The following is a 17,486-nucleotide window of genomic DNA, read 5'->3' as shown; positions in this document are numbered from 1 at the left end:
AATATTCTAACAACTATAAATAAAGGGGGTGATGGTCACACATATAACTTTTGGCTTGTTTCGATTTAAAGCATAGTGAGGCTCTTATTTGTTTGGTTCTTCATTGAACTAAAACTTATAAGGCATTTCCTTGTAGCATTCAAAGACTTCTCAACCTAAATCCCAAAGTTATAGCGTCTTCCATCTCCTATATCTACGGTTCGTGCTTTCTTAAACATTGGGTTGAGATTTTTTTCATCCATCTTAATAATTTAGACTTTCCTTCTTTCTTATTGTGGATTTATGAGATACCCTTCTCCTTGGGTTCACATCAGTTGTTATCAGAGCCTTGGTACTTTCTTAAATCAATTTTGTTATCCTTTTCTTTTTTGTTCTTAAATTTTTGCTATAATTTTTATGTATTTTGTTCATCTTTTGATATTTATTATTATCATTTCAATCTTAGCAAGTCTTATTTGCCTTGTTGCTATCAAAAAAAAGAAAAGAGAAAAAAAATTGTGATTTCGATAAAAAAAAGGAGGCCGAAATTTATTTAAAAAAATAAAAAAGAAAAGAAATAAAAGAGAGTAGAAATAGACTTGTTTTATTTTTTTTATTTTTGTACTTACATTTCCTTCTATTGCTCTTTATCTTTTATTTCGTATTTCCTTTACGTTCTATCTATATTAAATTCTAGCAAATTTTCTTCCAGCACTTATATTAAATATCTTTAACTTTTATTTCCACATTTCCTTTAAGTTCAGCCTAGATTCAATTTTAACATTGGCCTATATTCAATTTTAGCACCTGCTTAGATTCAATTTTGATAAATTTTCTTTTATCTTTATCCTTCAATTCTGTATTTCTCTTAAATTTTGTCTAGATTCAATTCTAGCACCTACCTCGATTCAATTCTGGCATTTTCCTTTTAGCACTTAATTCAAGTTTATCAATTTTGCTAAGTTGCAATCTTCTTTCAATTCTATTCTTTTATCCTTATCATTATTCTATGCCCTTGGAATTTTTCGATTAGTCAACAAACTCTTACAGAGAATTGCCTCAATTCTAAGTTTTTTAAAGAACTAACCTTAGTGAGTTGAGTAATGAGTGACAACAGATTACTGTGACAGCGACAAGTGGAGAGGAAGCAAGACTTGGAGAATTACTTGAACAACATGCTTTAAGATAACACTTAGAGTGCATGGAAATCAGATTTAGTCATATCTTAGATAGATTGAAGAGATAAGATGTAATTACTAGATTACAAAGTAGTCAAGTTGATAGAGTTCCTACATAAAGGACTAAGCGACATGACCATGACGACAATTAATGATAGAGCTTCTAGTGGCAAATCTAGTCATGCTAGAATTTATGATCAAAGAGGAAGGATGAATGATCATGTTGATAGAAATTTAAGAAATATCAAAATGAAGTTTCCTTTATTTTTGAGTAAAAGTGATCTAGAAGTATATTTGGAGTGGGAAACGAAAGTGGAACTAGTGTTTGATTGTCACAACTACTCTAAAGAGAAGAAGATAAAACTCGTTGTTAAGTTTATTGATTATGTTATTATTTAGTGGGATCAAATTGTTCTAAGTAGGAGAAGAAACTGAAAGAGACTCGTTGACACATGGGAGGAGAATCTATTATGAGAAAAAGGTTCATTCCATCACATTACTATCAACATTTATACCAACGACTACAAGATTTAACCAAAGTATCTAAGAGTGTGGAGGAATACCACAAAAAGATGGAGATTGCTATGATTCAAGCCAATATAGACGAGGATTGAGAAGTAACCATAGCACTATTTTTGCAAGTCTTGAATCTAGAAATTGCAAATATAGTGGTGTTGCAACATTATGTGAAGCTTGAGGATATGGTGCATATGTCCATGAAAGTTGAAAGGCAACTCAGAAGGAAGCGTTCAACCAAACATGGGTAGAGTAGTAGTGCATCCACTTAGAAATCTAGTTGGAGTAAAAGAGATAATAAAGTTGCATCTAAGAGTAAGACCAAATTTTCCAAGAATAAACATACAAGTTTTACTTTGATCAAAGGTAATGAACCTATCTAATCTTTGACAAGTGGATAAATTAAATGCTTTAAGTACTTAGGAAGGGGGCCTATTACATCACAATATCTAAATAAAAGAGTAATGCTTTTGAGAGAAAATAGTGATATTAAAACTGACACTAAGTCAAATGATGATAAGGTCTTGCCGCCCTTGATGGAAAGTGATGGAAAAGTGTATCCAGTCAAAAATGAAGTCCTTGTCACTTTGTCACTAGGCATGCTCTAAATGTACAAGTAAAGAAAGAAGATGAACAATTAGACAACATATTTCATGCATGTTATCACCTTAAAGACAAGGTATGTAGTATAATTATAGATGAGGAAAGTTGCACTAATATAGCTAGTACTGTTTTGGTTAAGAAATTAAGTTTACCTACTACTAAACATCCTAGACTTTATAAACTACAATGGTTGAATGAGTGTGGAGAAGTTAAGGTCAATAAGCAATTGTTGATTTCATTTTCCATTGGTAGGTATCATGATGAGATGCTTTGTGATGTAGTGTTAATGCATGTAGGTCATTTGCTTTTAGGTAGACTATGGCAGTTTGATAGGAAGGCAATACATAATAGGTTCAAAAATAAGTATTCTTTTATAATGCATGGTAAACTTGTAACTTTTATACCATTAACTCCTAGACAAGTATATAAAGATCATTTGAGGATAAAAAATGGGAGTGAAAAAAAATAAATTTGAGAGAAAAAAATTGAGAAGGAAAAAGAGGATGACAAAAGAAAAAAAAGTGGAAAAGAAAAGGAGTGTAAGAAAAGAAAAGGTGAGGATGAGAGGAGTGGAAAAAGGAATCAAAAAGAAAAAAGATGAAAATTTTCAAGAGCAAGAGAGGAAGAAAGGGAGCTTTTAAGCAAAAGAAAGAGAGGTTAAGAGAACTTTTTATTCTCAATGGCAAATAATTTTATTTTTGTACAATGAAACTTATTTCAATACTAACAATCTTAACCCTTCTTTGCCTAATGTTGTTAACTCTCTTTTCAAGAATTTGGTGATGTATTTCCCAATGAAATTCCTAATGGTTTGCCACCACTTAGGGGAATAGAGCACCAAATTGATTTCATCTCAAGCGCAATAATTCCTAATCGGCCGGTCTACAAGAGCAATCCTAAGGTAATAAAGGAGCTTCAAAGGCATGTCGAAGAGTTGATAAGAAAATGGTATGCTCGAGAAAGTTTGAGTCCTTGTACGGTTCTTGTTTTGCTTTTGCCTAAGAAGGATAGAACTTGGAGAATGTGCGTTGATTGCAGAGCTATCAATAAGATTGGTAAAGTATCGTCATCCTATTCCTAGATTAGATGATATGCTAGATGAATTATATGGTCCTTATATTTTCTCTAAAATTGATTTGAAGTCTGGTTATCATCAAATTCACATGCGTAAGAGAGATGAATGGAAAAATGCTTTCAAGACTAGGTATGATTTGTATCAATGATTAGTCATGTCATTTAGGTTAACTAGTGCACCTAGTACTTTCATGAGATTAATGAATCATATTTTGCATGTTTATATTGGGAAGTTTGTTGTAGTACATTTTAATAACATCTTGATTTATAGTAAAAAATTTAGATGAGCATCTCAATCATTTATAAAAAGTTTCTGTTAGAATATTTAGGATATTAGCCTATAAAAATATTTAGGGATATTTTTTATATATAGAATAGGTCTCCTAGAATAGGTCCCTAAATTAGTATATAAATAGGGCCTTGTTTCTTGTAATGAAATAAGATTTCTTGTGTTATTTTTACATGGTATCAGAGCGAGGTTATTAGGGTTTGGCGTCAACTTCTCTTTATTCCTCACGCAAGCAAAACCAGCTCGCCGCGCCTCCTCCCCTCTTCCTCGCGACGTCCACTGGAGAAAAGGAAGAGTGCACGCGGCTTATCGCGCTCCCTGTTCGCGTTGCGACCAAAGGACTCCTCTCCCTGTTCGCGCCGATCGCCGAGGGCACGATCGCCGAGTTTCTCCTCCGCGCGAACATCACCAGACGCGATTCAGTTAACCGCCGCGATCTTCTTCCTCTTCTTCTCTGCTCGCAACGCGCCACCAGCTCCGCCCAGTTCCGCCGGAGTGCGTGGGAGAGCGTAAGGAGGTTTCACAACGCCGTCGACTTGCTTCGGTCAGGAGGCTCCATCGCGCATCCGGTGCCATGTGACTAAGTTGTCATTCCTGATCGCGCCTTCTTCTCTGTTCTTCTGAAACCCTAAAGCTTCTTCCGCCGCCTCCCCTCTTGGCCGCGACACAAGTAGGGTTCGGCCCTGTTCTTCTTTCTTCTCTGATCGGCGGCGTGAAGAAGCCCCACCGCTTCCATCCGAGCACGGTGGCGCTGAGGGAGATCTAGGTACGAAGAGCACGAAGTTGTTGATTCGGAAGTTGTCATTCCAGAGATCCGGAAGTACCAGAAGAGCACGGAGTTGCTGATTCGGAAGCTGTCGTTCCAGCGCCTGGTGCGTGAGATCGCATAGGACTTCAAGACTGACTCCGTTTCCAGCTCCACTGCTGTCGGACGGGATTCCGACGTACACAGTATCTGTGCTAAACCTCTGTTCCGTCTCCTACTGCTGTTCGTTGAGCAACATCCACTTGAGCTGCGGAGCCTTCAGCATCTGTCCCCACCATGACTACCTCCGGGACTCCGAAGCCGGATATCTCAATTTTTACCAACCACATCACTGCACCGCTCTCTTCCGAGCTGTTGGATGGTAAGAACTATTCCTCTTGGAACTCTCACATTGAGCTTTGGCTTGTTGGACAGGATTATGAAACACATCTCACCCAAATCGAAGAGGATATTCAAGTCGTCGATCGTCCTCTGTGGAAAAAGGTTGATGCTCAGTTGTGTTGTATTATCCGAGCCACCATCCATCCATCTCTTAGGGATGTCTTCCGCACTCACAAGACCTGCAAAGCTGTTTGGACACAGGCTCAACAACTCTTTACAAACACCTCTCGGCGACTCTATCAAGTTTGTGAAGATCTCATGACCATCCTCAGTGCCCATCAGATTAAGGATTCTATGTCAACTTATCTGGGTTCAGTCTCTAGCCTTCTTTGTGACTTCAATGAACTGCTTCCACCTGCGGCCACTCCTGTTGCGGAGCTTGAAAATCGGAAGAAATTTTTTATGTCTCTGGCTTTATATGGTTTGCCCACAGATTATTCTCATGTTCGTGATCAGATCCTGGGTAGCCCCACAGAGGCTACCATGGATAGTACCTGGGCGACTCTCCTTCGTGTCCCTACCAAAGTCTTGACGTTGCCTCCGTCCATTCAGGTTGACTCATCAGCTTTGGTCTCTCGAAACAACAACAGACCTCCACCTTGTAAGGGTGGCAAAGGACGCCCTTGGTGTGATCATTGCCACCGACCAGGACACACGATTGATAAATGTTGGAGTCTACATGGTCGACCTCCCCGTGCTGCGCAGATCGTCCAGAGTTCTGTCGCTCCTTCAGCTTCCACTTCGCAGTCGCCACCAGATCCGACCCCACCTGCCTTCCTATGATAACTTTCTGAAATGGTATGAGGATCGAAAGACTTCTGATTCCCCTGCTGCCGTTGCACTCGCTGGTAATTCCTTTGTTGGCATATCTCGCTCTTCGAGTCCTTGGGTTCTTGATTCCGGGGCCACCGATCATATCACTGGTAATAGATCTCTTTTTTCTTCTCTCTCTACTTCTGGTTATTTACCCTTTGTCACCATGGCAAATGGTTCTCAAACTCAGTCCCAGGGTGTTGGTATTGTTCATCCTTCTCCGTCTCTTTCTATTCATAATGTTCTTTATGTTCCCGGTGCTCCCTTTAATTTATTATCAATTAGTTAGCTTACTCGGTCTCTTGATTGTGTCATCTCGTTTACTAAATCTTCTGTTTCCTTACAGGACCGGAGTACGGGGAGGATGATTGACTTCGGATGTGAGTCTCATGGCCTATATCGGCTTCATCAGTCCTCTCTTGTTGGTTCGGCGGCGGCATCTCCACTTCTTATTCATGCTCAGTTGGGACATCCTGGTCTTGATAAGTTGAAACAATTATATCCTGGTCTTTCTCACTTAGAGTCTTTGTCTTGTGAGTCATGTCAATTAGGAAAGCATGTTCGTAGTTCTTTTTCTCCTCGCACTATGAGTCGGGCTACGTCCCCCTTTGCTTTGGTTCATTCCGATGTTTGGGGTCCGAGTCGTGTTTCTTCTACATTGGGGTCACGATATTTTGTTACCTTTATAGACGATTTTTCCCGTTGTACTTGGTTATATCTGATGAAGGATCGTTCGGAGTTATTTTCTCTTTTTCAATCTTTTTTCTATGAAATTAAAACTCAATTTGGTATTTCTCTTCGAACCTTGCAGAGTGATAATGCACGTGAGTATCTATCTACTCCGTTTCAGACCTTCTTGGCGTCTCATGGTGTGTTGCATCGGACGTCTTGTCCTCATACCCCTCAACAGAATGGAGTTGTCGAACGCAAGAATCGTCATCTTCTTGAGACCACCCGGACTCTTCTTCTCCATTCTCATGTTCCTCATCGGTTTTGGAGTGACGTTGTACTTACTGCGTGCTATCTCATCAATCGCATGTCTTCCTCCACTCTACAAGGTCAAATACCTCATCATGTTCTTTATCCTCATCAGTCTCTTCATCCTTTACCACCTAAGGTTTTTGGTTCTATATGTTTTGCTCATGCTCTCGATCCTGACATTGACAAACTCTCTCCCCGGTCTCATAAATGTGTCTTCCTTGGGTACCCACGGTCTCAGAAAGGGTACAAGTGTTATTCCCCTACTCTCCGTCGGTACTTCATCTCTGCTGATGTCACGTTCTTTGATTCGGTTCTATTTTTTGGGCCTAATGGATCTCCGTCCGAGTTTTCTCCTTCTACGCCTGCGCCAATGACTATCTTTTATCCTCCGGAGGTGTCTCTGTCACCTCCTTCCCCATCTCCTCCTTTGTCGAATGCCCCATCTCCTCCATTGCAGGTTTATCAGCGTCGTCCTCGTCCTGCTTTGTCGCCGCCCACCACTGACGCTGCCATGGACACATCTTTGGAGCCAAGTCTTTCGCCTCTTCCTCCGGTCCCATCTCCTGAGTCTGATATTCCCATTGCACTTCGGAAAGGTATGCGTTCCACTCGTAATCCTTCTCCTCATTATGTTTCTTTGAGTTATCATCGTATTTCTCCTTCCTATTATTCTTGTCTTTCCTCCTTGTCGTCTGTTTCTCTTCCGAAAGACTGCAGGTGATGCCTTTGCCCATCCAGGATGGAAACAGGCTATGCTCGATGAAATGTGTGTCTTACAGAGCAGTGGGACTTGGGATCTCGTTCCTCTACCACCAGGGAAGTCAGTTGTCGGTTGTCGATGGGTATATACGGTGAAAGTTGGTCCAGATGGAAAGGTTGCCCGGCTTAAGGCTCGCCTCGTTGCTAAAGGCTATACTCAGATCTTCGGATTGGATTATGGAGACACTTTTTCTCCTGTTGCCAAGATGTCCTCTGTGCGCCTATTCCTGTCCATTGCTGCGATTCGACATTGGCCTCTTTATCAGTTGGACATCAAAAATGCTTTCTTACATGGTGACCTGCTCGAGGAAGTCTACATGGAGCAACCTCCGTGTTTTGTTGCTCAGGGGGAGTCTTCTGGTCTTGTATGTCGCCTGCGGAAATCTTTATATGGCCTCAAGCAGTCTCCCAGAGCATGGTTCGGTAGATTTAGTACTGTAATTCAACAGTTTGACATGACTCGGAGTGAGGCTGACCATTCTGTCTTTTATCGTCACTCATCTACTGGTTGCATCTACTTAGTAGTTTATGTTGATGATATTGTTATCACAGGTAGTGATCATCTCGGGATTTCACAGGTGAAACAGCATCTTTTCAAACATTTCCAGATAAAAAATCTCAGCAAACTTAAATATTTTTTGGGGATAAAAGTAGCACAGTCCAAAGATGGGATTATCATATCCCAAAGGAAGTATGCAATGGATATTCTAGAAGAAACAGACATGTTAAACTCAAAGACAGTTGACAACCCCATGGATCCTAATGTCAAGCTCCTGCCAAATCAGGGGGAGCCTCTTCCAGATCCTGAACGATACAGGTGATTAGTAGAGAGACTAAGCTACCTTACTGTTACTCGTCCGGATATCTCATTTGCAGTAAGTGTAGTAAGTCAGTTTCTCAACTCTCCATGCAAGGAACATTGGAATGTTGTGACTCGCATTATCCGATATATCAGAGGCGCTCCAAGAAAGGGTCTTTTGTACGGAGACAAAGGACATACTCGAGTCGTAGGGTATTCTGATGCAGATTGGGCAGGATCTCCCATTGATAGGAGATCTACTTCTGGGTTTTGTATATTTGTCGGAGATAACCTTGTTTCTTGGAAAAACAAAAAGCAGAATGTTGTGGCAAGATCCAGTGCAGAGGCAGAATATCGAGCTATGGTCATAACCAGTCAAGAGCTTATATGGCTCAAACAGTTACTTCAAGAGCTAAGATTTGGAGAGGTTACACAAATGTCACTTATATGTGACAACTAAGCCACCATGCATATCGTCTCGAATCCAGTTTTTCATGAGAGGACAAAGCATATTGAAGTTGACTGTCACTTTGTCAGAGAGAAAGTCATATCTGGTGAAATATCTACTAGTTTTGTTAACTCAAATGATCAAATAGCAGATATATTCACTAAGTCACTGAGAGGTCCTGAATTGACATATGGTCCTCCAGTTTTTCATGAGAGGATAAAGCATATTGAAGTTGACTACTTTGTCATATATCTGGTGAAATAAGCTGGGTATTGATATGATTTATATTTTATATTCTCCAGCTTAAGAGGGAGTGTTAGAATATTTAGGGATATTAGTCTATAAAAAAATATATATATTTTTATAGAATAGGTCTCCTAGAATAAGTCCCTAAATTGGTATATAAATAAGGACTTGTTTCTTGTAATGAAATAAGATTTCTTGTGTTATTTTTTACAATTTCCTTATATGATCAAGTATAAATGATTATGAAAAGCACTGTCGTAGATGCTTTGTCTCGAAAGTATACCTTAATCTCTACTTTAAATACTAGATTCTTAGATTTGAATACATTAAAGATCTATATTCTAATAACCCTAACTTTGAAAATGTGTTTGAAGTTTGTGAACATGTTGTATTTGAGAAGTTTTATAGGCATGAAAGATTCCTTTTAGGGTGAATAGGTTGTGCGCGCCTAATTGTTCATTTAGAGAATTATTAGTCCAAGAGGCTTATGGTGGGGGACTAATGGGACATTTAGAGTAAAGAAAACTCTAAAAATTTTGGTTAAGCATTTCTTTTGGCTTCATATGAAATGAGATATAGTCAAGTTTTGTGAGAAGTGTATAACGTGTAAGCAAGCAAAATCTATATATTTACCTTATGGATTGTATACATCTTTACCAATTCCCAATGAACTTAGGTTGATATTTTCATGGAATTTATTGTAGGATTACCTAGGACAAAACGAAGTATGGATTTTATTTTTTTTGGTTATAGATAAATTTTTTAAATGGGTCATTTTATTCCTTATAGGAAAACAGATAATGCTAATCATATTGTTGATCTATTCTTTAGAAAGATCGTGCAGCTTCATAGAGTGTCGAGGAGCATAGTATCAGATCGTGATGCTAAGTTCCTAAGCTATTTTTGAAGACACTATGGGGTAAGTTGGGCACAACGCTTTTGTTTTGTACAATTTGTCATCCACGAATAGATGGAAAAACTGAGATAGTAAATCAAACCTTGTCTATTTTATTGCTAGTTATCATTTAAAAGAATTTAAAAAGTTGGGAGATTATTTATCACATGTTGAATTTACTTATAATAGATATATGCATTCCACTACTAATTTTTAACCTTTTGAAGTAGTAATGGGTTCAACCCTTTAACTCCTTTGGATTTATCACCTTTGTCTATCTCTGAGCATGCTAATTTAGATGGTATACGAAAAGCAAAGTTGGTGAGGCAAATGCATGAAAAATGTGGTTGCAGATCGAAAAGAGGATTGAATAGTATACTACGCAAGTCAACAAGGGAAGAAAGAAAGTGATCTTTGAACCCAGGGATTGAGTTTGAGTTCATATGAGAAAAGATAGGTTCTCGGCGAAGGTCGTACTAAATTGCATCCATGAGGAGAGCAATCATTTCAAGTCATTACTCGAATCAATGATAATGCCTATAAGTTTGACTTGCCAAGTGAGTATAATGTGAGTGTTACATTCAATGTTTCTGATATTTCTCCTTTTAATGTGGGTGATGAAGATCGAGGAAGAATCCTTTTGAGAAGAGAGGGAATGATGGAGTCGAAGATAGGGAACAAGTTGCAACCTAACAAGCTAAGGATGGGGCTCAAGCTAAGGCTATAGAAGAAAGGGAACATCCCACTCTATATGTTATTAATGATCCATTATACATGAATGGAGGCCCAATTATAAGGGTTAAGGCTAAAAATATAAAGGAATCACTTAATGTGCTAATTGAAGATGTTAAAACCAAAGCTACAATTAAAACTTGACATAAGGAAGTCATGCGGCTTAGTCAACTTAATTCAAGATTTAGATGGACTTAATTAGCCACTTAAATCTCATTTCTATGTAGTAGGGATAATTTTGATTTGTAGGCTCAATTTCTACCTTTATTTGGGTTGTAATGGTGACTTAAGCCCAAACTAACTATGTAGTCTACATAGATCTTTCCTAAATGAGCTTCTTTTGACCTTTTAGGGTTTTTAGGTCACCCTATAGCTATAAATAAAGGGAATGGCGACCACACATGTAACTTTTGGTTTGTTTCAATCTAAGCATGGCGAGACTCTCATTTGTTAATTTTTCATTGAACTAAAACTTGTCAAGGCATTTCCTTATGGTGTTTAAAGACTTATCAACCTAAATCCCAAAGTTATGGCGTCTTCCATCTCCTATACCTAAGGTTCGTGCTTTCTTAACCATTAGGTCGAGGTTCTTTTCATATATGTTAATGATTTAGACTTTCTCTTCATACTTTCTTCAACTTATTGTGGGTTTATAAGATATTCTTCTTCTTGAGTTCATATCAAAACTTATGATCATTAAGTCACACGGTAACAATTTTACCGTTGCACTAAGGCTCCCCTTCATTTAGCTTCTATAGGCAATGTAGAAAATTATGAAAACTTAAATATAATAAATTTACGGAAAAGAAATACATCTATATGTCATATCTTAGTTGTCATGGCTCGTGACATCCTAATCATCCCAATGTCTACAGTAGCATCCAAATCATATTTTAGTGCAGGAAGTAAAGTGCTAGACAACATGAGGTCATTTTAAAAGGAGGATGTCTTGAAGATGTGTGTATGTCTCAAGGATTGGTTGGATGTAGAGGAACTCTTACAAAATAAAGATGGGATCTCAATATTAAACTTAAACTGACGAAGTAGTGTGAGCGTGGGCAGGGTCTGTAAACTAAGGTTTTCTAATTCAGAAAACTAAAACATAAAGACCTTGAAATTTAAGATTCTCATTTATATATAACTTTTAGATTGGCAACTTACCTTGATCCATGGGAAAGGAACAATGGCGGCAGAAGACAATCACTACGAGTCCCAATCTATCTCTTTCCCTTAACTTTCTTCTTCACACTTTTTGATGGCTACGGTGAAAGAACTCTTCTCGGGAGAGATAGAACTCAAGTACGTAAATAGCCAACTCCCATCAAGTCGGCTACGTGCAATTATGGGAGGTTAAAATAACTTCCCACAATCCCATACATAATGACCAATAAGCCCCTTAAATTAATTAATATATCATATGAGTCATACTTTAAAATAATAAATTATTATTATTATTTTCTAACAGGGTCATGCTATATCACATATGGCAAGTATTACACAACCTATGTTCACCTCGCACATTGCAAGTAAAGGCAAATATAAGGTATGTAGGACTACAATAATCACAATCCTACGAAAGGAAGGTAAATAGGCAATCCACTTGGAAGGTCAAAGGTTAAGTTTGGATTATAAATATAAATATTTTTTTCTTAAATTTGAGATTTAATCTTGTGTAAATTTAAGATGTAATATTCATTTTGAATTGATTTATTTGTATTTTATTAATTAATAAAATTTCCCCTTTTTGATTTTTTTTTTGTTTTTACAATTTTTCCTTATTTTGAACATTTTTTTATTCTGCATTTTTTTATTTTTCTATTTTTTATGTTAAAAATTAATTAAATGATGTATATAAACTTAATTATATTAAGCTTCTATAGATAACTAAGAGAATTATGAAGGTTTAAATGTATTAAATTAGCGAAAAAAGTAATGCGCGCATCTATATACCATACCTTAGCTACCATTACTAACGATGTACTAGTCATTACAATGACTACACTAGTGTTCAAATCATGTTTTATTGCATGTAATAGAGTGTTAGCGGACAGGAGGAACTACTTAAAGGAGAATGCCTTGTAGATATGTATACGTCACAAGAATTGGTTGGATTGTAGAGGAGCGCTTACGAGATAAAGGTGGAATCTCAATATCGGAATTAAAGCCCAATAAAGCTAGTTCGAGTGATATAAAAGATTAGGCTAAGCATGACATGACCCACCTCTACTTCATACATTCTTAATCTTTCCCAAATTTGAGATATAATATTGTATTAAATTATTTATATTGTATTAAATTTAAAATGTAATCTCATAATCATGTAAACATCAAGAATTTAATTAATAAAATTTTCTTTTTCTTTTTTTTTTTCTTTTCCTTATTTTTTGAATTTTTTATAAATATTTTATTAAAAAATAATTGAATGAGGTAAATTAACTTAACATCTACTTAATTTTTAAAGATAAGAAGACATTAGATTAGTGAAAAAAAAATCATACATGCCATCATGGCTTATGACGTACTAACCATTCTAATGTCTACAATAGCATAAATGCCTATGGTAGTGTTTGATAATGTCTTGGTGTAGGTGATAGGGTGTTAGACTACAAGAGAAGGCACTTGAAGGATGATACCTTATAGATGCAAAGAAGCACTTTCAAGATAAAAGTCCAGATCTCGATATTGAACTTAGAACTCGACGAAACTAGCTGAGTGCAGTAGGATCAAGTCAAGAATGACATGAACTAGACGACCTCTAGCTCACATATGGTAAGCAAAGGTAAATACAAAGTAAATAAAATTATGTTATTCTAATCCGTTCAAAGGTACATGGTGCATAGGCAATCCATGGGCAGAAACGTCAATTTTGAATTATAAATATAAATATTTTTTCTCAATTTTTTGATATGATATTTTATACAAATTTGAGATGTAATATTCATGTTATATTAAATTGTTCATACTGTATTAAAGTTAAGATGTAATAGTGCAATCATATAAATATCAATCTTTTTCTTTTAACTTTTTTTTATACTTTTCTTTTTTTTTAATTCTTTCACTTTTTTGAATTTTAAAAAATAATTAATACTAAATTCAGAATGTGCAGGCAAGGTAGAGAAATCTCAAGGGCCCAGCGGCCCGTGCAGATCATGGACGCCTCCATTTTGCTTAAAGAATGAAATATGCATCGCTTGTTGTTTTCTTTTAGCTAAATGAGGTGGTTTTGTTTTTCAATCTAACGTAATAAAATTTCACCAAATTTCTCCCCAATCCACAGCTCACATTTCTTTCCAGGCACGGACATTGCCCACCAACGCATCGAGATTGTAGAATCAAATCGCTTCCTATACTTCCTCTATCAGGAATCAACGGAATCGCATGAGAAATGGACGAAAGCCGGCACCAATGCCAATGCCAATGCCCAAGTCCAAGGTTGAATTCGCCAAGGTAAACATCCGAAAGAAAAGAAAAGAGGAAAACAATCCGAATGAGAAAGGGAAAAGCAAATACACACCTTTATAGCCTGCAGATTGGAGAACTTGAACTCGACCTTATCGCCGAATCTCTCGGACCTGTGCCGATGCATCTTGAACATCCTTTATCGCTTTCCTCCCCCGTGCTCCCTCTTCTCCTCGATATTAGATCCTAATGCCTTTTACAGGATCGAAAGGAGAGGAGTCTTTGCTAGAGAAGAAGCGACGGATTCCGATGGTGGTCGGAGATCGAACGTGGGAAACGAAGGCGATCTTGTTTTTCTCCATCTTCGTTTTGATACCTTTTTTTAGCTTCGCAGCCGCGCTAATTAGCATCGAGGTGGTCGCAGCGTCGCATGCGACGCGGATCCCTCCCACCACCCTCTTATTCCGTACTTAATAGCGTACGTAAGCTTATTTTTTTTAAGATTAATTATTAGATTTATCATCTAATTTATAAATTTCTCATAAATTTATTATATATATATATTTAAAAATACTGATTTATTATATAAGTTATATTTTAAAATTAGTTATTACATTTTTCATTTTTTTCTATTCTTATTTATTTTATTTATCTTTTAACTGGGCAAGATTTAATTGCCAGCTTAAATTAATTAATAAAGGATTAATTAAATCTACGATGCAATAATTTAGTACGTGGGAAGCCGAAGAGTTAGTTTAAAAATATAATTTCTTTTGAAATGTAAATCTAATTAGAATATTTTGTTATTGCTTATATATTAAATTTATTCTATTTTTCGGAGTTAGAACCTGTAAGTTCATGTTTTTCCTATTGAACTAAATTTATACTCTTTTTTTAAAAAATTAAAGCTATAGTTTTACTAATATTTTTCTAAATGTCTTTTTATTTTTATCATGTATATGTGTGTTAATGTTAATATTAAATTATAGAATTCTTAGATTTTTTAAATTAATTCAAAAATATAATTTTTTTATTGGACTTCAATTTAAAAAAAGTGTGAGGAGCCATGCAGTACCGTCGATGATGGAACTTGGCATTGGAGTAAGTTTTAGCGCTCCGAGCATCCTTATTTTTCTTTATTTTTTGAAATCATTAAGGGATATTTTTTTTTATTTTTTTCAAACGGCTATTTCATCCCTCGACAACTCAAGTCCTAATTATTCAACTATATTAATATATTATTTCATTTAATTTAAATTTTAAATCAGTTAGATCAGATAATTGTAACAACTACGAAATCATATATGTTATACATATTATAGTAGATACAATTTTATTACTTGCTACAATGCATATTTAATATATTCAAAAATATTCAAATTGTAGTAATTATGATTTTGTAATTATTACAACACAGATTCAACTTTATTCATCTATCATTTACATTGTAATAACTATGAAATTATAACTGGTATAATTGTTATAGTAGTTATGATTTTATATTGATACAATACAGATTCAATGTGCTCACTTAATATTCATGTTGTAGTAGTTACAAAATTGTATCTGCTATAATATGTGTAATATTTCGTAGTTACTACAATGCACCTTTCGATTCAGGATTTAGATAGGAGATATAAATGGGAGATAATAATAAAAATAATATATTAAAAAATAGCTGAGTAATTATACATAATTTGTTGAATAGAGTCAAATGTTCTTTTGATAAAAAAAATTAAAATGGAGCCTCCTTTATGATTTGGAAAAAATAAGATGTCATTCTTAATTTTGCCCTTTAAAAATTGTTGGAGGTTCATGAGGATTTTACATTATTATGTCTAGATGTAAATATTTATAGCTTTTTAAACTTTAAAAAAAATATTTTGATCATTTCTTTTAATTTATATTTGTAAGTGTCTTGACAATATCCTAATGATACTGCTTAGCATTTATGCACAAATTCCAATATCAGTAAGTCCAAATATGAATCTAGTATATTGGCATATTATATTAAAAGGATTAAAACATAATTGAAAACATGTAAAATATATCTTATTATTAGTGACGAGTCATGGAATATTGGAAAAAAATAGTTTCTTATAACATTTTTAGCACTCAAGTATACTTGTTTTAATCAAAATATAATAGAATTTACAAATAATCTAATTACAATCATAATAAATATTTAAATTATAATATTTAATAATAACTGTCATTGAACTATATATTTAATCTGCATTCTAAATTTATTATAATACAAAAATTACAGTATCAGTAAACACTTATGAGTATTATGATCCAAATATTTTAGTTTTGGATGTACAATTAGATTTTTGATACGTGATCATATTTTTCTTTTGACAAATTAAGAAAAAAATACCATCCACCTCCAAAATTAATCAGGATGTTAAGAGTTGAAGACCTAGATTATAAAAAAAAAAAAATTATAATCAATTAAATTTTAACAAAAATATAGTTATATAGCAAAATAAGATAATTATAAATCCTATAGCCTCATTGATTATATTTGGGGAGGACCGGCTCACCTCCAAAATTAAGTTTCCCAGTTGGCCATTTGGGTAAATCGGGAAGTGCACGTAGCGGCCAACCCAGATGCCCAACAAAATAAGATAATAATCTATGACTAGATAGTCCAATGATGATGATTTAATGAATATTATGATGTAAATGTTAATCTTCATCAGGAAGCTTTCTTTACCTGTCCTATCATATAAGTTTTTCTTAGCATTGGTATGGATATTTATAAACCTTACAATACCTACTCTTTTTTTTTTTTATTTCTAAATGTAAATTTCATTCCTCCAGGAAACATGTATATGGAAATGTTGACATGAATTGATACTATAAACACTTGTAAGCTATGTGCGTGCCTTCAAACAATGGGAAAAACTTATCCTCCTTCCTCACCTGCTACCCATTGTACATATAAGTTCTCAACCTCAAGGTATAAGCCAAACAAAATCTTATAGACTTGAACCTTAATTTTGTGAATGATGCACCATTTCGAGCACACCACTCCCTCGAACACCCGTTTATTTTGGGTAGTCCATATTTGTCTTCTTAGCCTAGTTCTTGTAGCCAGTTCCTTGTGCTTCTCTAATTAGCCACTTCATGGCACTTGGTAGTGTGGTCATTTTGTTAGTGTCAATCCTAATAAATTATGAGATGAATGATTTAGGACTTTCGTATCATATTTTAATAAAACATAATATATTATAGTTATTATATTTACTTTAAAATATGTGCAAATTAGTGTAGGTTAATAGAAATCAAAAGTGCAATTTTATTCAGTAATTGTATCTGATATATATACAACCACATAGAGAGATTCAAGGACCTATATTTGGCTATACATGATATGGGGCATGATTACAGCTAATCTATTATGGGAACGAATATTTACAGCTGTAGTATCTACCATAATTTATATCTACCATAAACAGAATGACACACGCTAACACTCCCCCTCAAGTTGGTGCGAAGATATCTGCAACACCCAACTTGTCAAGTGAGTCACTGAATTGTTTATAGGACACTGCTTTGGTGAGCACATCTGCTAGTTGGTCTTCTGACTTGACGAATGGAAACCTTATGATTCCCTCTTCGA

General features: G+C 35.5%; 1 protein-coding gene across 1 annotated transcript in view; it reads right to left on the bottom strand.

Moving 5' to 3' along the window:
• Positions 1 to 14,054, bottom strand: part of LOC141845941 (uncharacterized) — a 40,713-nt gene extending 26,659 nt beyond the window's left edge. Inside the window, exon 1 of the mRNA XM_074733933.1 lies at positions 13,974 to 14,054. Within this exon, the coding sequence (XP_074590034.1) occupies positions 13,974 to 14,054 (81 nt within the window). The remainder of the gene's footprint in view (positions 1 to 13,973) is intronic.
• Positions 14,055 to 17,486: the final 3,432 nt, after the last annotated feature.

Source organism: Curcuma longa, chromosome 15 (genome assembly GCF_044706935.1).
Source record: "Curcuma longa cultivar G26 ecotype Majalengka, Jawa Barat chromosome 15, ITB_CL_G26_1.1, whole genome shotgun sequence".
Taxonomy (NCBI): Eukaryota; Viridiplantae; Streptophyta; class Magnoliopsida; order Zingiberales; family Zingiberaceae; genus Curcuma; species Curcuma longa.
This window is presented reverse-complemented; position numbering and strand designations above follow the sequence as displayed.